This window comes from Zalophus californianus, chromosome 16 (assembly GCF_009762305.2).
Source record: "Zalophus californianus isolate mZalCal1 chromosome 16, mZalCal1.pri.v2, whole genome shotgun sequence".
In the NCBI taxonomy this organism is placed as follows: Eukaryota; Metazoa; Chordata; class Mammalia; order Carnivora; family Otariidae; genus Zalophus; species Zalophus californianus.
In genome coordinates, this window is record NC_045610.1 from 55,956,937 (window position 1) to 55,978,586 (window position 21,650).

At 48.0% G+C, this 21,650-nt stretch overlaps 1 protein-coding gene across 1 annotated transcript; it reads right to left on the reverse strand.

Moving 5' to 3' along the window:
* Window positions 1-9,179: 9,179 nt before the first annotated feature.
* Window positions 9,180-20,350, reverse strand: CD300LB (CD300 molecule like family member b). Its single transcript, XM_035724713.1, has 4 exons — window positions 18,851-20,350; window positions 12,658-12,987; window positions 10,834-10,921; window positions 9,180-10,180 (listed from the first exon to the last, which is right to left on the reverse strand). Exons 1-4 carry the CDS (start codon window positions 18,888-18,890, stop codon window positions 10,036-10,038), a joined length of 603 nt encoding a protein of 200 aa, XP_035580606.1. The 5' UTR covers window positions 18,891-20,350; the 3' UTR covers window positions 9,180-10,035.
* Between the last annotated feature and the right edge of the window lie 1,300 nt (window positions 20,351-21,650).

A 21,650-nucleotide genomic window follows, 5' to 3' on the forward strand; every position in this document is an offset into this window, starting at 1 on the left:
GTCTCTGAGGATCAATTAGGTGTCTCTAATAAAGGATCAGACTAGACTCTACCATCACATACAGGGGACCTCCTAACTGGGAACTCTGGTCTGTGCATTGTAGAATTTCTGATTCTTCCTGCTCCCACATCCACACCAACAAAGCCCCATCTTTCTTAGGCTGATGTCAGCTGAGGATGCCCTGAGGACATACCTTCTCTGGGAACAGGGAGGAAAGCTGAGTCAAAGTCCATTAGTACTTGAAGGGCAGTTGTTCCCTGAGAAATCTGGAGAAATTTAGGAGAGAAATTGGCAGCTGAATAAAGCATTAATACTTTTTTGTTGTTGTTACCAGGGCCACAATTGCCTGGGTTTAACCTTAGAGCCTGGAAAGGGAGGATGGCTAATGGAAGACTGGAGCTGTGAGGAGCTTATACCTTCCAGGAGCCTTCTGTTTGCACAAAGGGAGTTGTCCTTGCTCTGGAGGAGACTGATCTGGCAAACCCAGGAGAGGAGGAAAGGGTCACACTCCCAAAGCTGCAGCCCACAGAGAGCCCCAGGCCTTGAGAGGTGGGTGTGGGAGCAGGGAGTTTGTCATGTTCACATAAACTGAGGTGCAGGGATCCAGGAAGACAAGCGATGAGCCAGAGTGTAGAGTGGGTTCTAGGAAGGTTTCTGCAGCAGACGTCTGGGTGGACACCTACCCAATTTCCGCTCCCCCAAGACAGAGCCGCCATCTTGTCTGACTATCCCCACTTCCCCATGCAAATGAGTGATTGGCTGAAGGTGGTCACCTTCGTCTGAACCAGCCAATGAGGTGTCAGGGGAGATTTGATGGTCAGGACTCCTGATTTTCTTTCCCAGAAGTCCTGAGTCTGGGTGTGATCACTGTTTGCTTCATACTTTCTGGGGGAGAACCAACCGCAGGATGAAGGCGATGCTGAGACCATGATGCAAAGAGTAGGAAGTAACTTACACCATCCAACTCCAAGGGCATCCGCAAAGGCCAAAGTGACTAAAACACCGAAATGAACAGTTACCAGAGAAACCAGAGAGGAAGCTGTGGCTGCTTCCAGCTAAATGCGCTAATGCGGGGGGGGGGGGGGGGCCGAGTTTTGGAATGAACTTGGGAGTTTGGGGGACAATAGACTCAGCCCACCAAACAGGAGGAGCTGTACCTGCCAGACCACTTAAGACCAGAATCCTTAAAGGGTCCATGTCCTCAGGAAAATGGTAAGTTGAACTTACCATTCCATAGTGAACCATACCACCTGCTTATGAGCAAAGTGAAATGCTTAAAATAGTAATAGTAATAATAATGAATAACAACAGTAACCTCTCTATATCACAGGGAGACAAAGTTCAGGGAGAAAAAGTTATTAACAATCCTGATAATATGAATAGTATCCTTTGAGAATTGTAAGCACGGGGTTGGGATTCAAATTTACCCTTCTCACACATGTAAGGAAACCCAAAGCAGGAAAGCTTAAATTAAAATGATGTCCAGCAGAAGGGAACATAGATACTTCCCAGAGGGAAGCATCCTCAATTCGCATTTGGCTACAATAAATTTAGCCAAGTGCAAGCTCCACCTGTAATATTACCAAGCTTAGAAGAAAACAAGTCACTGTAAGAGTCAGTAGAACCAAACTATAGATTTAAATCTCCGAAGACTTCTGCTGTTGAAATGACCTGACGAAGTATATAAAGTCTGCTAAATGGGCTTAAAGAAACCTAAGAGGGCACTACAAATATGACGAAGGGAGCAGAGACAACTCAACATTGACCAGGCAGGTTTGAAAAACAACTGCATAGAATGTCTGGAAGGAGAGAAATATAATAACTGAAATTAAAAACCCTAATGATTGTGTTATATAGCAGCTTTGTGACTGGAGGGGACATTATGATCTGGACAGGTTCACCCCAATGTAGGCATAGAGACAAGCAGATGGTACCCATGCAAGGAAGGCTATGAGGCACGGAAGCCAGAATGGAAGACCTACTATGTGCCTACTCCAGCGGTTCTCCTCCAGGAGGATTTTGCCCCCAGGGAACATTTGACAATATTGGGAGACAATTTTTGATTGTCACCCTTGACAGAAGTGTTCCTGGCTCAGAGCAAGGGGGGTCCAATAACTTTTCTTCCCTGCCAGACTATACACTTAAGAACTTTAAAAAAAGCTTCATTGAGGTATAATTTACAATACAATGAAAATCACTAATTGTAAGTACACAGTTGGACAAGTTTTAGTAAATGGATCCAGCTGTGAAACCACCACCACACTCACAAAATGGAAATCTTCCATCACTCTGGAAAGTTCCCTTGTGCCCTTTTGCAGTCAGTCCACACCCCCACCTCCAGTCTCTGGCAACCACAGAGCTGCTTTAAAAAATTATAGATTTTTTCCCCCTCTGTTTTATGTGAAATTCACCTAAAATGTGAATTTTAGATGAAATTAACACAACATAAAGTGAACCATTTTAAAGTGGCATTTAGTATATTCAAAATGTTATGCAACCACCATGTCTATTTTGCTCCAAAATACTTTCTTTTTTTTTTTTTAAGATTTTATTTATTTGAGAGAGAGAAAGAGCACACATGAGCAGGGGTGGGGAGGAGGGGCAAAGGGAGAGGGAGAGAGAATCTCAAGCAGACTCAGCACTGAGTGTAGAGCCAGACACTGGGGTCAACCTCACAACCCTGAGATCATGACCTGAGCCAAAACCAAGAGTTGGAGGCTCAACTGACAGAGCCACCGAGGCACTCCTCTCCAAAATACTTGCATCGCTGCAACAGAAACCCCATGCAGTGGTCACTCCCCGTTGCCCTTTGCCTGGGCCCCAGGCAACCACCACTCTACTTTCTGTCTCAATGATCACTGTCGTTTTGCCTCTCCTAGGATTTTACCTGAAGGGAATCTTCAGACTTTGTCTTTTGTGCCTGGCTTCTCTCACTTAGCACAGTTGTTTTGCAATCCATCCCTGCTCTAGAGCAACTCATAGGTTGTTTCTTTTTATCGCTGAGTCATTTCCCATAGTGTGGACAGGACTTGTTTATTGGCTCTCCAGGTGATAGGTGTGGGGGTGGCTTCCTTGGTGTCTGTGTCATCTGGGGTCCCCCACAGTGTCCCTTGCAATGTTTTGTGCCTGCTTGGTGGTGCCATACTAGTGTGCAGAACAGAGGAATGAGATAGTTAATAAAGAGAGAGTCCTAATGAGCCAGATGGGAGATGGGACCTGGGAGGACTGGTGACTGCATGTGGGTCCTAGGCGCCCCACACCATACTCTGGCTGGGAGGAGGGGCTAGGACCAGGGGATGGCCCTGGGGCTGGGTGAGGGGCCCAGGCTCAGCTTCCCTGGAGGAGGGAGGTCAATGGTTCAGTGGGCTTTACTCATCTGCCAGAGCCACCACTCTGTGTTGATGGTGGGGCAGTCTGAATTTGCCCCATAGGCCAGCTTTCTTATGCCATTCTTGTTGCTACATGCAGAGATAGATTACGTGAAACTCTCAGTTCCCAGTTCTGAGTGTGAACTCAGGTGGCTCACCCTGGGCTGGCACCACTGAGCACTTCCACCTGAGGGATCTAGAAACTTGTCCTTTACCTCGGCTTTCTCCCCACCCAGCTCTGTCTCCTGAATCATCCAAACCATTAATTCCTTCTTAAAAAGGAAGTAGCTTTTCCCATGAAACCAAGGTGTAAATCACATAGCTAATGCCCATGAATTCAACTTTGTCTTGGGGACTAAGCACAGAAGGATCTTTTTTTTTTTAAATATATTTTCTGTTTCACTTGCCAGTCTAGACCAACTCTCTTCTGAGCCCCTTTCCAGGTCTTTTCTGGTCTGCCTTCAAGTAGTTTAGTGTTAAATTGTGTCCTCTATGAGAAGCAAGTGTCCTAAGGGATCTGTCCTGTTGTCCAGATCTTCCGGATCTCCTCTCTCTTCTGTCCGGGAAAAGCTTTCAAAGAGTCTGTGTGGTCCTGGCTTCTCCCTGACTTCACCAAGCCCTTCTTCTTTGTCGTCTTCTCCTCCTCCTCCTCCTCCTCCTTCTTCTTTTTTTAAAAGATTTTATTTGTTTATTTGAGAGAGAGAGAAAGCATGAGCAGGGTGAGAGGCAGAGGGAGAAACAGACTCCCCGATGAACAGGGAGCCTGATGTGGGGCTCAATCCCAGGACCCTGAGATCATGACTGAGCTGAAGTCAGATGCTTAACCAACAGGGCCACCCAGGTCACCCTTCACCAAGCACTTCTGAGAGTGGACCGAGGGCTCTGAGCAAACGCTTCACCAGCAGGGTCTTCTTGAATCCTTGTGACCACTCTATGAGACAGGATCTGCAGTTACCCCCATTTTACAGGTGAGGAAACAGATGGTTAGTGAAAACAAATGGTCCCAGGTGGCAGGCAAGGAAGCAGCACAGCTGGGATGTGAACTCAGTTCTGTCTGATTTCAGAGACAGAAGTCTGTCTGATTTCATAGTGTGAACCATCACCCTATAGAGTCTCCCTCACAACTTCCTTGTCTTCAGATGTCTGTTCTTCACTGTGCCTGAGCTAAAGATAGCCTCTTTTCTCTTATCTTGGTTGACATTTCTTGGTGACTATTTAAAACCTGTTAGTAAGCTTCTGGTTCATTGTAAATGCAGCCTCCCCTAGCTTCTCATTTCCTTGTTATAAGAATTTCTGTCTATTGCAAACATTGTGTGCAGGCATACTGGATGACTGGCTGAAGAACAGGGTAATTTTTCTTTTTTCTTTTTCTTTTTCTTTCTTTCTTTCTTTTTTTTTAAGAGAGGGAGAGAGAGCATGTGTGCATGAGCAAGTGGGGGAGGGGCAGAGGAAAAGGGAGGGAGAGAGAGAATCCCAAGCAGGTTCCATGCTCAGCGTGGAGCCCAATGTGGGGCTCAACTTCATGACCCTGACATCATGACCTGAGCTGAGATTAAGAGCCAGGCGCTTAACCAACTGAGCCATCCAGGTGCCCCAGGGGATAATTTTTCTGGCATCTTAGATGATGCGCAGCAGGTTCCAGTGGCAGAAGCTTTGGGAATCAGGTGTAATCTGTGTCACCCCTCAGAGCTCCCCATGGGAGGAGGGAGACCCAAGAGCCCAGGGGCAAGTGAGGCTAGGTCTCACCCCAGAGGAGGCTATGGGTCAGCCAGAGGAAGGAGGGGCTGTCTCCACAGTTGCTTTAGAATCTGAGATTTACTTTTCCTCCAAAGTTTTCAGTATCTAATGCAAGGTGTTCATCTTCTCACTAGTCTTTTTTTTTTTCTAATAGACTTTATTTTTCAGATCAGCTTTAGATTCACAGCAAAGTTGAGCAGAAATACAGAGTTCCACATGCCTCTGCCCCAGCCCAGCCTCCCAACCATCAGCCTCCTGCTCCAGAATGGTACATTTGGTACATACAGTTGATGAGCCAGCATTAACACGTCGTTATTACACAAGAACTAGTTTACATTAGGATTCACTCTTGGTTTTGTACAATCTATGAGCTTAGACAAAGTGCATCCATGATTACAGCATCCTACAGAGTAGTTACACTGGCCTAAAAGTCCTGGTGCTCCCCCTGTTCATCCCTCTCTCCCTCTAACCCCTGGCAACCACGATCTCTTTACTGTCTCCATAGTTTTGCCTTTTCCAGAATGTCATATAGTTAGAATCATACAGTATGTAGCCTTTTCAGATTGCCTTCTTTCATTTAATAATAGAACTTTATGGTTCCTCCATGTCTTTTTGTGGCCTGATGGTTCATTTATTTCTGGTGTTGAATAATATTCCACTGTCTGGATGGACCACAGTTTATTGTTCATTCACCTACTAAAAGATGTCTTGGTTGCTTCCAAGTTTTGGCAATTATGAATAAAGCTGCTATAAACATTTGTGTGCAGACTTTTGTGTGGACGTAAGTTTTCAGTTGATTTGAGTCAATACCAAGGATTGCTGGGTCACATGGTTAGAGTATGCTGAGTTTAGTGAGACACTTCCAAACTGTCTTAAAAGTGCCTGTGCCATTTTGCATTCCCATCAGCAATGAACGAGAATTCCTGATGCTCCACATCCTTGCCAACATTTAGTGTGGTCAGTGTTTTGGAATTTGGCCATTCTTTTTTTTAATGTTTTTTTTAATTTAAATTCAATTAATTGACATATAATGTATTATTGGTTTCAGAGGTGGAGGTCAGTGATTCATCAGTTTTATATGATACCCAGTGCTCATTACATCATGTGCCCTTATTTTTTTTTTTTAAAGATTTTATTTACTTATTTGAGAGAGAGAACGAGAGGGAAGAGGGTCAGAGGGAGAAGCAGACTCACTGCTGAGCAGGGAGCCCGATGTGGGACTCGATCCCGGGACTCCAGGATCACGACCTGAGCCGAAGGCAGTCGCTTAACCAACTGAGCCACCCAGGCACCCTCATGTGCCCTTCTTAATGTCCATCACCCAGTTACCCCTTCCTTCCACCCCTGGATTTTGGCCATTCTAATATGTGTGTAGCAGTATCCTATTATTATTTTAATCCCAAACTGGGCTTTCTAAATCAGGTCCAATGGTGGCTGCCACAGGAGAACCCATGATTTTCCTCCTCAGTTGCAACCTTTCTCTTCAGTGATAAAAGGAGAGCAGTTGATATGAGATCAGGCTCTTGCATTTCAAGCCGAATGTAGAGAAGGAGACAGCAAGGGGCTCCCCTCATTCATACAATAGTCCATGTGCCCTGAAAACAGTGCCCAGACTTAACAGGCACTTTAGTTACATTTGTTGAAGGAATGCATGGGCGGATGAATAAGGGAGGGGTAAGGATCTGACCTAGCCCCAAGTCCATGCTTTCAATGGGAACAGCAGCCTTGGTCCTAATTCCCCAAAAGTCATCCTCCCAGCTCCCCACTGGACAGTGGTCCCATCTCTTGGGGACTGAGACTGGCCTCCACCCTCAGGACACTTCCTGTCCTGGCCATGCTGAGTTGGCCCCAATCATGGGTCTGCACAGATTCAAGGGTGATTCATGAACCCAGTTGGGGCTGGCAGGAGGTGGGCAGGGGGTTAAGCTCAGAAAAGGTTTTAAAGTAAGGTGACCAGCAATTTAGGAGCTGGGATGGAGATGATGCTGGGCAGCAGATGGTGCCCTTCCAGCAAGAGGATGAGGGAGCCCAGACCCCAGGCCTCTTCCCTGTTAACCTTCACGGCATGGGTTTAGGGGGAGCCCAGGAGAGCTGCCAGGGCTGTACCTGGACCCTCATTCTGGGTGGAGACTTGAATCCCAGACAGCCCGGGTGCGGAGCAGGGGGACATAAGCAGACCAGCTGTGGGGATCTGGAAAACCTAGGATCTGGAAGAAGGCAGACCAGTGAGCTGTAGGGGGAGATACTTCAGAGGATAGGTGGAGGGTGCTGGAAACTTCTTCCTTTAACCTCATTTAGTAAGAAAACATCATTCAGGACATATCTAGCATCAGGAAGAACGAACGCCACGTCCCAGGTGGTGGTAGAGGCCCTTCCCACCATGGTGTCCTTCCCCGGGGGGGGGGAGGGGCAGGGGCTGCTACTTCCCCTGACCCCGACCGGCTTCTCCCTGCTCTTGATGAACTTCCTCTGTGGTTTCAAAGCTGCTCAGAAGTGGGGTGGGGGGGGGAAACTCCATAAAAAAGAAAAAAAAGGAAGTAAGGACCCACAAGGAGGAACTCACAGGAAAGGAGAAGTTATGCTTTCTTTTTTTTTTTTAAAGATTTTATTTATTTATTTGAGAGAGAGAATGAGAGAGAGAGAGAGAGAGAGAGCACATGAGAGAGGGGAGGGTCAGAAGGAGAAGCAGACTCCCCGCCGAGGAGGGAGCCTGATGCGGGACTCGATCCTGGGACTCCAGGATCATGACCTGAGCCGAAGGCAGTCGCTTAACCAACTGAGCCACCCAGGCGCCCTATGCTTTCTTCTTAAAAGAGCATTTGGGTCCTGCTCTCCCCACTTCTCTGCCTCCACTAACTCCTGGCTACGATGTATGCTCGAGAGAGCACGTGAGGAGCTGTCCCAGTCTAGAGCTGTTTATGGGCACAGGGGCTTTGGCACCAGGCTCCTAGTGGAAACACATTTGCTGGAAAATGCTATCCTGCCCCAGTGGCTAACTTACAATTTCTGTCTTTCTCCCTACCCCAGACAGTGGGTGTAAGAGGCAAGTTTTGCTTCACCATTTTCATGGGAACCCAAGGGGCAGTTTCCAGAAGTGTGTGTGTGTGTGTGTGTGTGTGTTTGTGTGGTGGGGGTGGTGTTCAGGACAGACCACAGATGCCTACTCCAGTGCATTCTCTTTGATGATGCCATGAGAGTAACAACCCAACCACAGAATCTCCAAAGACATAGGGGTCATTGAATAGCAACAATAAGACACTGTGGGAAAAGCAATTGCCAATACTTTGCACCCGTTTGGGCCAGCTGGTGAAGCTGCTGGGCTCTGGCTTTGCCCCCCAAGAGCTGCTTGTCACCCGAGTCTGGTTGCATCTTGGGGAGGCTGGATCCAGGGAAGTAGTCACAGAGAGGGCTATGGACCTTGGTCCCCAAACAGGGTGACTCAGAGACTCTTAGTCTGGCTCAAAGTTTATCCTCTCTGAGCACAGTGGAATTTTCAGGCCCACCACTGACCAGAGCCCCACACCAAGTGAAAGTGGGAGAAAGTTTCTCATTGACTGAAGGACAAAGAGAGGGGACTCTTGCTTCCCCATGGGGAGAGGAGGTTCTGGCTACCACACTAGGCACAGGGATTCCTGTCTCCTTTATGCCCCGGTGAGGCACGTTCCCATGACCTCCTGAGGCTGAGAACCAGGGCCTACATATGAGGACAAATAACAGGGTGGGCATATCCTCCCAGGACATTCAGAGGGAAACACTCCCCATAGAACCAAGGGCTGGGGCATGGGGGAAAATGGGATGATGTTGCTCAGAGGGCATAAACTTTCAGTTATAAGCTAGGTTCTGGGTTTAGTATAGTTCATATAGTATGATGACCATAGTTAATAATACTGTGTTGTATACTTGAAATTTGCTAAGAGGGTAGATCTGAAGTGTTCTTCCCACATCAAAAAAAAAAAAGATAAATATGTAAAGTGATGGGCGTGTTAATGAAGTAGGTTGTGGTGTTCATTTCACAAGGCGTATATATGTTAAATCATCACTTTGTACCCCTTTAAAAAAATCACATTTGCACTAAATATATACAGTTTTATTTGTCAATTATAGCTCAATAAAGATGCAGGGACAAACAAAGGGAAACATTCCAAACTGGTGTGTTTGTGTGTGTTTGCATGTGGGTAGACACATCTCAAATGGGGCTATTCCTTCTCACGTGAGGTGGCACTCCCTTCGGTGGAAGGACCCATGGCCCCTAAGGCGCAATGTGACCGAGTCCACCCAAATGGACAAATGAAAAAAATGTCATTTATCAGATTTTTAATTATTAAGATTATTGAAACAAATTAATTATGAAGATTATTAAAATATCATCATGTAGGGGAGGCCACCTCATTTCCCTCAGATGGTTTTCCTGACTGCCCTCCCCAACCTTGAAATAGTTTCTGAGGCCCAACTTGACTGGCTTAAGAAAAAACCCTTATAGATCAGAAGCTCAGACATAGAGTGGGCTGATCTGGTCTCAGGAGTGAAAGAGACCAGGGCGTGGGCAGGCTTCCATCTCTCTGTCTCTGTCTGCACCCCTATTGCTTCTCTCTGTGCTTCGGTTGCTCGCTCCGTGCCCCAACTTCTTCCAGCAGAGAGGACACGGCTTGGGTCCCACCCCAGCAGCTCCAACCATGAGCCCCGACCCCACGTTGGGTAGGGTGGGTCATTTGCTATCCGAAGGAGTAGGAACAAGTCCAGGGAGCCATGACACCTCAAGAGGGCCCCAAGTTGTGTCCCTGAGCTGTGCAGAGCCGGGAGGGTGCCCGGCCAGCCCTTCAGCACCCCAGCCTCATCACTGCCTCCCAAGGACCCAGAGGCATTTCTTCCATGGCCTGTGTCTCCTCTGGAAATGGAGTCCGGGGGCAGAAGATTCTGCTCAGCCGCCCATCTAAGGGGCTGTGTCTCTGACGAGATCAGAGGACAAGTTCATATAGATGGACGGTCTCTGCTGAGGCCCCTTCAACCAAAGGACAGCACCGACCAATGCGAGCAAGATGGGCACCTTCAGGAACACCAGGAGAATGTAGTGGTGCCTGCAAGAGGGGACAGAGCCGTCAGAGCCCTAGGCCCCCCGGGCTCCCTCACTCCCAGCGCCTGACAAGGGGGAGCATTGGCCAGCCCCACAAAGCTTGTGACCCTGGGCCTGGCAGCCCTACTCCAAAGACTCCCGTGAACCTGCTCAGTGGCTCAACCATGAGGGCTCCTCGGAAGGAACTTCACCTTGTTGGTTTTGCTTTGCTCTGGGCCCACCTTCCTTTCTAATTGCACCTCCTGCAGCTCCCCTTTTCTGAAGTGCATCTCTGCACCTTAGGGTCGCCTGCGACAGGCTGTGTGCCTTTGCCACCCCGAAAATGCCAGTTCCAGGCGACTGAGCCACGCTCCTGCCCCACAGCACCCAGTGCCTCGCACCATGGGGATTTTGTCTTATCTCCCCTTGGCAAGCTCAAGGTCATCAGGGCTTTTTTTGTTGACAACTGAATATAGAGAAAGATTCTGCAGAGTGGCTTCCTGGGGAGGGTGGAATGGGGAGATGGGGGTGAGGGGCAACACAGGCAGGAGCGAGTTGGTGGAGGGGATGGCTTTGGGCCTTGACCCTGGCTGTGACTGCTCTGGCGTCCCATGAGGGTGCAGACGCAGAGTAGGAGAGGCCCCAGGGAGGGGCAGGGTAAGGACGGGCACCACTCACCTGATATAGGAGTCGGACGGTGCCCCTGCACGGCCACTGATGGTTGTTCTAGAGAGCGGGCTCACCCAGGTGCTCAGAATCATGCCCACTAGACACAGGCAGAGTCGGCCACAGGTTATCGGGACAGACGGGGCTCGTGGGCGGCTCCCAGGGTCCTGCCCCTGCCCCCTCCGGGAAGCCACCCTGTCCCTGGACTGGGAAGCTGGATATGGTCCCCAGGCTTCTCCCTTTCTGCTGGGTTTTCTTTTTCTTTTTTTTTTTTTTAAGATTTTGTTTATTTATTTTAGAGGGAGGTGGAAAGACAGAGGGAGAGGGAGAGAATCTCAAGCAGACTCCCCGTTGAGCACAGAGCCTGACACGGGGCTCTATCTTACCACCCTGAGATCATGACCTGAGCTGAAACCAAGAAGCAGATGCTTAACTGACTGAGCGGCCCAGGTGCCCTCTGCTGAGTTTTCTGAACCACCACTTAGTCACTTTCCATCGACTCGGGTGTGGCAAGAATAAATAAAAAGGAAACAGGAGCCTGCACTGTTGCTCTGGGAGGTGCTTCTGGGGAGAGAGATCCATCTTTCCACTTCTCTCCACTTACCCCTCTAGGTGGGACTTTAGCAAGGGGGGAAACATCGCTGGTCCTCAAGCAGTTCCTGAGCTGGGCTCAAGGACATGTGGTTCTGGAAATGGGGTGCCCAGGTATTGGGGTGATAAGGAAGAGGAGGAGGACTCCAGAGGGCTGGTGAATAAGAGGGCACATTCTGGTTCAGTTGTGAGCAATGGCTGTGATAAATTAAAAATCTTTATGAGAAACTATGAAGACAGTTTGTGGTCGGCTACTTGGTCATGGATTCCTGAGACCAGGTTGGCACTGAGTGTCCATGACCTATTTTTTAGTTGAGTCCTGGGCCTGAGGAGACCCCAGGACAGCCAGACGGGTCCCTGATATTGGCATAATGATCAAAACCTTCCTTTCTCCTTACAGCATCCACTGTTACTTGAACTCCTTCTTGGGTCCCTCTAATTCCTTGCTTGTTCTTTTTTTTTTTTTTAAGTGCAACTAAATTTTTATTAAAAATACTGTCTTTTTACATCTTTCACATTCTATCCATTAGCATTCTTTTTTTCTTTTTAATTTTTTATTGTTATGTTAATCACCATATATTACATCATTAGTTTTTGATGTAGTGTTCCATGATTCATTGTTTGTGCATAACACCCAGTGCTCCATGCAGAATGTGCCCTCTTTAATACCCATCACCAGGCTAACCCATCCCCCTACCCTCCTCCCCTCTAGAATCCTCAGTTTGTCCTTGCTTGTTCTTATGCTGCCAGGGAAAGTAGTGGGCAGGGCGGCTGGGGGCCCAGAGAGGAGAGGCACTGTCGAGTGCCCAGAGCTACTCTGTGTTGGCCAGGTTCTTGGGGTTCAGTGCTGGGACACTTTGGGCTTCCCCAGGTGTCCCCCCTACCCCTCTCTGTGTAGTGACGGGTCTGGAGTATGACTACCAGTGACCACTTCCTGGAGCAATGCCCTGGGATCCAAGGCATCCAAGGTCCACCTATACCTCTGATGAGAGACTGTGGGGCTGCCAGGGTTGTGGGTCCCCAGGAGAGCTGGCCTGGGCCAGGGGCAAAAAGGCATGGTGCACATCCCCACCCCTACCCCAAGACTTGCCAGGCTTGTGTGCATCAGCCAGATACCTCAGGTGACCTCAGGGACTGTGATGGGGACCCTGTTCTCAGGTACTCAGCCATTTCCCTTCTGCCCTTGGGGAGGGGAAGCAGAAGTCCTCACTCTTTCTGTCCTGAGCATGATGAGAAAGTTCTTACCTGGGTCAATGGTCACTTTGATAGATGTCCCAAGGTCGGGTCCATGTCTGCTAATCCCACACCAGTAAGTGTCTGTGTCATCTTGCCGGACATCCTCCATGGTCACCGTGAACAAGAGGTGACTCTGGTTGTCCCTGATGGACACACGGTCTCTCTTCATTACTTGCTCTGATCCATTGGTTTGAACGAGGATCTGGCATGATGTCCAGTCTGCTCCGCGACACCACCACTTCTCATAAGTCTCCCAATCTGCTGTATAGTTACACTGCACACTCACCGAGCCCCCTTCTAGACCCCTCACGGACCTTGGGCCTTGGATGGAGAAACAGCCTGGAAAACAGAATCCCAAGATACAGCTCCTACCACTTTGAGCCAGGCCTGGCCTGGGAGCCCCATGGGCTCAAGTGGCCCCAGGTTGGTGTCCAGGGACTGAGCCAGGGTCTGGGCCTTTGCAGCCACTTCCTAGCTGACCTGAAAGATCTGCCTCCTCTGTCCAGCTTCCCCATCAGCTCCCGCGGTGATAATGTCCGGCCTCTTCGGTCCTCACTTCCCTGGTCCTGCCCACAGTGCCACCCCTCCTGACTTTCTTTTTTTTTTTTTTAAAGACTTTATTTATTTGACAGCGAGAGACGGAACACAAACAGGGTGAGTGGGAGAGGGGGAAGCAGGCTTCCCGCGGAGCGGGGAGCCCAACGTGGGGTTCGATCCCAGGACCCTGGGATCATGACCTGAGCCGAGCCGAAGGCAGTCGCTTAATGACTGAGCCACCCAGGCGCCCCACCACTCCTGACTTTCCAACACTGTCTTTCTTGGCTTTGAAACTCTTTCCTCATCCACTGTCCTCCTTCTCTGACTACTCATCTCTGAGGCCTCTACTGATGTCTCTTCCTCCCTCTTTAAATCTTGGTGCAAAAATGGTATGTTGGTAAATACTTAAAAACTAGCCCTCTGGGAAGAAAATCTCCACTTGTAGCATTTTCCAGTTTCTGTAGTGTAAATATTCCCACCCCGGTTGCTCTCAGGCAGTCAGTGCAATGTCACTGGACACACAGCTAAGAAGAGTCAGTTCTTGCAAACCAGTGTGAACCAGCCCCAGAGCACTGCAGAGGGAGCCCAGGGGTCCCTCTCCAGTCCTCATTTTGCCCCACTTTATTACACCCCCATGGAGGGATTCTCCCTTCCTCTGATTTTGGTTATTGCCAACATGCTGATGGTTCCCCAAATCCATGTTTGTGGCCCACATTCTTTCCTTAGCTCCAGCCTACTCTTTCCAAATACACACTGTACATCTCTACCCCAAAGTCAATAGTCACAGGACTAAATCCACCCTGAACTTGGTCTGCTGCAGTATTTCCTCTCTCCCTTGGAGGGCTCACGTGGTGGACTACCAAAGGTCTGTCGGGGAGTGGGACGGGTTAGGGACAAGCACAAGTGGAAAGGGTATCATGCTGCTCTGGGGTTTGACTCCAGTCAAGCTGACTGTATGTGGCTGGACAGACACTCTTTGTCCTTGGCAATGACCTCTTGTGCCTTGATCACATGGAACTGAACAAACAGGGAGAAGCAGAGAAACACAGTGGAAGTATCTCCTGACTGTCTTAGTCCCAGAGCCTCAGGGTCAGGCCAGGGGGGTAGGGATTGTCTCCATGGGGCCGCGGGAGTCAGGTCTGTTGCACCAGGAAGGTGCACCTCCTCACACCCTGTACCTTCTTCCTGATAAGATAAAAAAGAGTTAGTGTCAGAGTCAAAGGGAGAGTGGAAGATGCTACGTTGCTGGCGTGGAAGATGCTACATTGCTGGCTTGGAAGACAGATAAAGAGATCATGAGCCAAGGAATGTGGGCAGCCTCTGGAAGCTGAAAAGCGTGAGAAAGCAGATTCTTCCCTAGAACCTCCAAAGGGAATACAATCTTGTCTACACTTTGATTTTAGCCAGTAAGACCATTTTGGACATCTGACTTTCAGAACCATAAGATAATAAATTTTGTCATTTCAGGCCACTAAGTTTATGGTCATTTGTTACAGCAGCCATTGGAAATAAACTTAGTATTCCACCAGCAGAACTAACTCTACTCTCTTCAAACCAACAGCATTACTAGCGCACCTGACAGAGAACTTGGTATCTCCATTGATCCCGTCCTTCCCTTCTCCCTCTACAACTGATTGGTTAGTCATTTAGTCAACTCTACCTCAAAAATACTTCTCAAAATGATTTCCTTTTTCCCTCCCCTACTGTTACGGCTCATGATGACAGCATGACATAGCAGAAAGAGAGTGAATTTGGACACAGAAGGCACGTCTACCACATACTACTTAGGAAATCTTGGGTAAGCTACTTCACCTCCCTGGGTCTTTCTTCTTTATTCGCAAAATGGCTATGCTACTTTCCACTTTGCAGGTTGTTGTAAGACTTGGGTATGTGTCAAACCGCAGATACTCTTTTGGAATATCAGTGAGAGCCTGTCACCAGGTCAGGAGCTCATCTGGTGTCTGGATCATGGCCGTAGCAAATCCAGAAAGGCTTCTCCAGCTCCTGTCGCACTCCTTTCTTCAATGTCCTCTGCATGTCATTGCTGGAGTTATGTGCTGAAATTGTCCCCACCTTGTCCTCAGCTGCACTTTTCATGAGCAGGATTTCAGAATCTCTTCGGCAGCCACTCCCCACTGCCTCAGAATGATTTAAAATGCTTTCGTTGGGCATTCAACTTCTTTTTTTTCCCCTTCTAGATCCAAGTTCTCTGACCAGCACCATTTCCTGCTCCTCCCTGCTTTCCACTGGACCTTATAACCTACCCCCACTTTTCTCTTCCTCTGAGCCTGATGAGCCTTCCCAGGTGCTATGTCACTGCTCATGTCCTTCCTTCCACCTGGAAACCCTTCTCCGAGCCCACCCTGCCTACTGACCACCTTATTCCCTTTCCCAACTACAATTGCTTCCTCCCGTTGCTCCACACCCCTATAGGAACCTGAGTGACACACTGGTATTTTGTTACTACTACCAGTCTCTCTCTCTGTCTCCCTTACTAGGACGTTCTGTCCTGAAGGGCAGAGACTTTGGGTTTGTGTTCTCTCTCTTCCCCAGCCCCTGTCCCCATGTCTTGCATGGTATCTGGATTCTGGAAGGTACCAATAAATTTTATGATTGTTTTTGCAAAGGCGCTGGCTGTCATGATCTTGGACATAATAATTTTGATTCTGGCGTGGACTATAATTTCCACACCAGGGGACACAAGTATAAGGCTGCTAATTGCGGTGCTAATGTAACACACAATAGACTCTGGAAGCAAATTCAACCACCATTACCTGGAGATCAGGCTAATAAATTGCCGTCCACCCATACCAACATTAAAAGAAGAAGACAAATCACAAATAATAATAGGGAAGATGTCCCAGATACGTTATAGTTAGGTTTTTTAAAAGTTGCCTAACAGAGTGTTTGGATTCCATTTCTGTGGTTTTTCTGTGGTGCATGCATAGAAAAAATTGAGTACTAAGTGTTGTAAACTCTTAACAGTGGTCACTGCTGAACCTGGGATTTGGGGTGAAATTTCCCTTTCTAAATCATACATTTCTATTATGTGTAAATGCTTACAATATCATTAACTGATAAAAACAACTAAGAAAAAAATTTTACTAATTGAAAGGACTCAATTAGGAAAAAGATTGCTAAGAGACAGAAATTGATGTCAATGAAAATCAAATACAAGAGTTGGCAGAAAGGGTGGTTTTCTTTCTTAAGACAATAATAGCAACAACACAGCTATGATCCAAAGCTGGGGGCCAGTTAGATGGTATTTTACAACAATCAGAAACAGGATTAGAGATGTTGCTTCTTCAAAATAGAAGTTTCATCAATCCCAACTTTGCTAATTTAATCTGTCAGTAAAGCGTTCATAATGTGATTTGGCTTGTTTTTGAAAAAATATGTGGGAAGTTTTCATAAACACAGACTGTGATGGGGAGAACTATTAATCAGGTCTCTGTGTTTTGTCAAGAGTTGGTCTGATTGAAGGTGGAGATGCTAGGATGGCAGTCAGCTGGGAGCAAGACTCAGGAACAGGGCCAGTGGGTTTTAAAAGCATAAGGCTGTTTGAATCTCAATTTTTCCTTTCCCTGACTCTGAGATTGTAACCTCTCTCCTTCATGTCAATCCTTCGGGAAAGTTTGCCCCATGTGTACCACCCTTGTGTGAATAACCTTGTGTCAAAGTCAAGAAAACAGTTGAGCTCCCTGTCTTGGCTGATAGCAAGGCAACCAAGGGGAGAGCTCAGAGCAGAGGGGCTCATGGGGTGTGGGATGTGCAAAGGGGTTGGAGCCCACCTTGTTTTGCACAGATGGGGCAGGGCGTCCCTGCTGGTATCCCCATGCAGCCTTGCCAGCTCAACTGCCGAAGAGTAATTGCTGGGGTACAGGTCTGTGCTCCTGTTCCCCCACTTGCAAACACTCACTGAGCACCCATGATGCCAGTGTCCTACCTTCCCCTCAGGGCTGCTGCAGGACTGTGTGACAGAGCCGACAGGAACGTCCTACTGGAAGCTGGGTCATTCCGACTTCACTCCATCCACTTTCTCTCCTTTTCATTTCACAGAAGTAACCCCAGAGCATCTAAAGGCAGTCTGTTAGTGGGGTGGCTTGTCTCGCATCACTGGCTACTTCACCCCCTTCCCTCATGAACTTGCAGAGGAGGAGGGACACCCTGTCTTGTTTCTGCAGCCAAGCCACCCTGCCCAAAGCCACAGAACAGCCACTGTGGGTCTCAGCCTTCATCTAGGGGTGAAGACTCTTTGTGTCAGTGTGTGCATATAAGGGACACTGTGTGTGAGTGTGCATGTGCTCATGAGTGTGTGTCTAACTCTATATGAGTGTGTGAGCACACAGATGTGAATGGGAGCATGACTGCATGTGGGTGTGTGCGTCTGACTCCATTGTATGAGTGCGTTGTGTGTGGGAGCCCAGGCAGTTCACCCTTCCCCTTGGCCTCCGGGTGAGCTGGATGTTGGGGTTAAGAGAGGGAGCAGATGGGGGTCTGCAAAGCTAGAGTCCAGGGGGAGAGGCAGACTTTCTGAACTCTTATCCTTTGGGAATTCTGGGCTGTTCAGAGTCCTGCCTAAGGGGTGTAGTGGTCACAGAGAAGCCACTGCCCGCCCCACCCATCTACAGGTATCATCACGGGACTTCTGTCACTGATAAAAATCAGAAATGGCCTTGACAATTTGAGAATGACCACAGCCCTTGTCTATTTACATCTGATCTGAATAGCAGGGTCCCCCAACATTACAGCTAGGAAAGGCATCAGAGAAATTCCATTCACATCAGAAATCCAGGTCTTAGAACAAGGAGGGGGCTTGCCCATGTCATGCGCTCTCGTCAGGACTGGAACTCCAGTCTCCCAACTCCCTGGCTATGCCCTTTTTGGGGAACCCCTGTGGACCAGTCTGTTTTGCTAGAAGGTCTGTCTCCCGGCTCATAGAGAAGGCTGTGTGTGACCCACATGCACAGCATACATTGTGCAAACTTTTGGACTGACCCTAATGTCCTCTTGGTGTGTGCAGTAGCTTTCCACAGAGAAGATACATGACCCCCTCCCATCTCCCTCCTGGGTCCCTGAGCACTTTTCTCTTTGAAAGGCTCGGTTCCTGGGCATGGCGTCCAATCTTGTGCGTTTCCAATCTCACGGCCAACCAGTCGCCCCAAGTCCCCTTGCACACTGAGGGCCCCTGTGCATGAATGCACCATCCTTTCTCAAGTCTCCATATCTTGGTCAAGCAGTCCTCTCTCCCTGGAATGCTCTTCTCCCTTCTCTGCTTGAAGGGCTGATCCATTTCTTCAAGGCTCATCCAATGGATGGTGTCTGTATGGCCTTCTGTATCTCCTTCAGCCAGACCTGGTTGGGCCTCTGAGCACCCCTCCATCAATGCCTGCCATTGGGTTGCTCTTTATCTGCACATCTCACCCACTGAGCTGTCTGGGGTCCCCTTTCTAATGGCCGGCCCTGTTCCTTTTTTCCCTTCAAGTCCTCAGGACCTGGTGAATGCCTGGCACAAAGTAAGAACCCAGTGTGCTTTTGCTGAATTAATTAACAAAACCACCTCTCATTTCCCCAGATATGACACCTCCCCTTCTGCCTGGGATAGCTCTCGGTCCCCTGCCCTGCCCCAGGGGGACCAACTCCCCAGAGCCCCCACTGCACTCACCTGGGAGGCTGAGCAGGAGAAGAACTAGCCACAGCCACATGGTCCTGCCTCCCAGGCTCCTTGCCCCTCTGCCGACAACTGGAGAGCACACTCGGATCCCAGATGGACTCTCACAGCTCTGCCTGAGCCCAAGCTTGCACTTTGTTTGGACTGCCTTTGATTTCTGACCCACTCACTTCCTTTTGTAAAGTATTTCCTGCTTTTAATTATTCAGCAAATTGAGTGTCATTTCTTGGAAGGGCTGGGGCACAGGACATAGAAGTCGCCGCCACATAGGAAAGAGGAAACCGGACTGTGTGGAGTGAGGAGGGGCAGGGTATGTGTCTGCAACAAGGGCAGAGCAGGGGGCATCTGGCCTACCAGGCTTTGGGTCCAAAGGGTACAATAGTCTGGGTGTCAACTCCAGAAATGTTTCTCTACCACAGCAATGGGTCCCAGCAGCAGGGAACAGCACCTCCTTCCCACTCAGGTGTCACATGAGCAAGCTTGGCATACTTGGAGATGCATTTGTCCAGGTGTTATAACCAAGGGCATAAAAGTGCAGGCTGGAGGATCAGACAGACATGGGCTTTAACCCTGAGCACCACTTACAAGCTGTGTGAGCATGGACAACTTACTGAACTTTTATGAGCCTCAGTTTGCGTATCTGTAAACTGGGTTGTGATGGGAATAACAAAAGAGTTGTTACGGGAATTAAGTGACAAAAAGTGTGTGAAGCTCTGAGGACACAATCCTGGGATCTGTATTAGTGTTCAGGGCAAAACTTCAGATGCTCGATGAAGAGTCGCACAAAATAAGCCCAGAGCAGAAAGCTGAGAGAGAGAAGGCTGATGGACTGGGTTTCCTCACTAGTAAAGGCAAATTCTAGCCTTAACCTGACATAATTTAATTAGCATCCTGATTTATAACCCAGTAGCTAAAATTCTTAAAGAACAGCTTTGGGAAACAGATGAGTGTCTGGCCTGGTGTCCAGGCCAGACTATGGAGGGAGGAGGTCTTCCTGGAGGTCCTGTGGTTGGGGACACATTCAAAAGGGGGCTCAGTCCTGTAGAGACGCAAATCATATTACAAATTGAAATCAAAACATACTGGCATAAAAACATATAGATCAGAATTGAGGGGTGCCTGGCTGGCTCAGTTGGAAGAGCATGTGACTCTTGATCTTGGGGTTGTGAGTTCAAGCCCCATGTTGGGTGTGGAGATGACTTAAATAAATGAAACTTAAAAAAAATATAAACATATAGACCAGAATTGAAAACCTACAAATAAGCTCCCACATATAAAGCCAACTAATATTTGACAAGGGAGCCAAGAATAACCAATGGGGGAAAGTATAGTCCCTTCAAGAAATGGTGAAAGGAAAACTGGAGAAGAATGAAACTGGACAGTTCAGAAATATTAACTTAAAATGAATTAGGACTTAAATGTAAGACCCAAAACTGTGACACCTATAGGAGAAAACAGGGGAAAAGCTCCTTGACATTAGTCTTGGCAGTAATTTTTAGATGTGACACCAAAAGCACAAGCAATGAAAGCAAAAATTAGTAAGTAGGACTGCATCAAATTAAAAACTTGTGCACAGCCAATGGAAACAACCAATGAAATAAAATAAAAAGATAACCCACAGAATGGGAGGAAATATTTGCAAATCATATATCAGATAAGGGGTTAATATTCCCAAATATTAAAGAGCTCATACAACTCAATAACAACAACAACAAAATAACAATTCCTATAATATGATTGGTCTCGTTTTTTGAAAAATATGTCAGGGGTCCCTGAGTGGCTTGGTTGGTTAGGTGGCTGACTCTTCGTTTTGGCTCATTTCACGACCTCAGGGTCCTGGGATCGAGCCCCGTTTTGGGCTTGGCACTCAGTGGGGAGTTTGTTTGAGGATTCTCTCTCTCCCTCTCCCTCTACTCTCTCTCAAATAAATAAATAAATAAATCTTTAAAAAATAGATTAAAAGCAAAAATATGTGGAAGTTTTCATCACAAACTGTGATGGGGAGAACTATTAATCAGGTCTCTGTGTTTTGTCGAGAGTTGGTCTGATTGAAGGTGGAGATGCTAGGATGGCAGTCAGCTGGGAGCAAGACTCAGGAACAGGGCCAGTGGGTTTTAAAAGCATAAGGCTGTTTGAATCTCAATTTTTCCTTTCCCTGACTCTGAGATTGTAACCTCTCTCCTTTATGTCAATCCTTTGGGAAAGTTTGCCCCATGTGCACCACCCTTGTGTGAATAACCTTGTGTCAAAGTCAAGAAAACAGTTGAGCTCCCTGTCTTGCTGATAGCAAGTGGCAAAGGACACACAAAGCGGGCCAAAGACAATCAAGGGAGAGCTCGGAGCGGAAGGGCTCGTGGGAGTGTGGGATGTGCAAAGGGGTTGGAGCCCCCTTGTTTTGCACAGATGGGGCAGGGCGTCCCTGCTGGTATCCCCATGCAGCCTTGCCAGCTCAAGCTCTGAAGGGTAATTGCTGAGGTACAGGTCTGTGCCCTGTTCTTCTACTTGCAAATGCTTACTGAGCACCCACTCACCAACTCCTTCACACGGGTTTCCATTCCTCCACATTCTCACCAATGCTTACTCTCTCTTGTCGTTTTGGTGATAGCCATTCTGACAGGTATGAGGTGATGTCTCATGGTGGTTTTGATTCACCTTTCCTTGACAATGAGTGATGTTGAGCACCTTTTTACGTACCTATTGTCCATTTATATGTCTTCTTTGGAAAAATGTCTACTCAGTTCCTCTGCCCATTTTTTTTTTAAGAGAGAGAGAGAGTGAGAGAGCAGGAGTGGAG

What these genes read in the sequence shown, in the direction of transcription:
- CD300LB (XM_035724713.1), bottom strand. Translation starts at nt 18,890, where the DNA reads ATGTGGCTGTGGCTAGTTCTTCTCCTGCTCAGCCTCCCAG. An exon ending in TCTCCTGCTCAGCCTCCCAG is followed by an intron (nt 12,988 to 18,850) that starts GTGAGTGCAGTG and finishes TCTGTTTTCCAG; the next exon opens with GCTGTTTCTCCATCCAAGGC. An exon ending in CAAAGTGACCATTGACCCAG is followed by an intron (nt 10,922 to 12,657) that starts GTAAGAACTTTC and finishes GCCTGTGTCTAG; the next exon opens with TGGGCATGATTCTGAGCACC.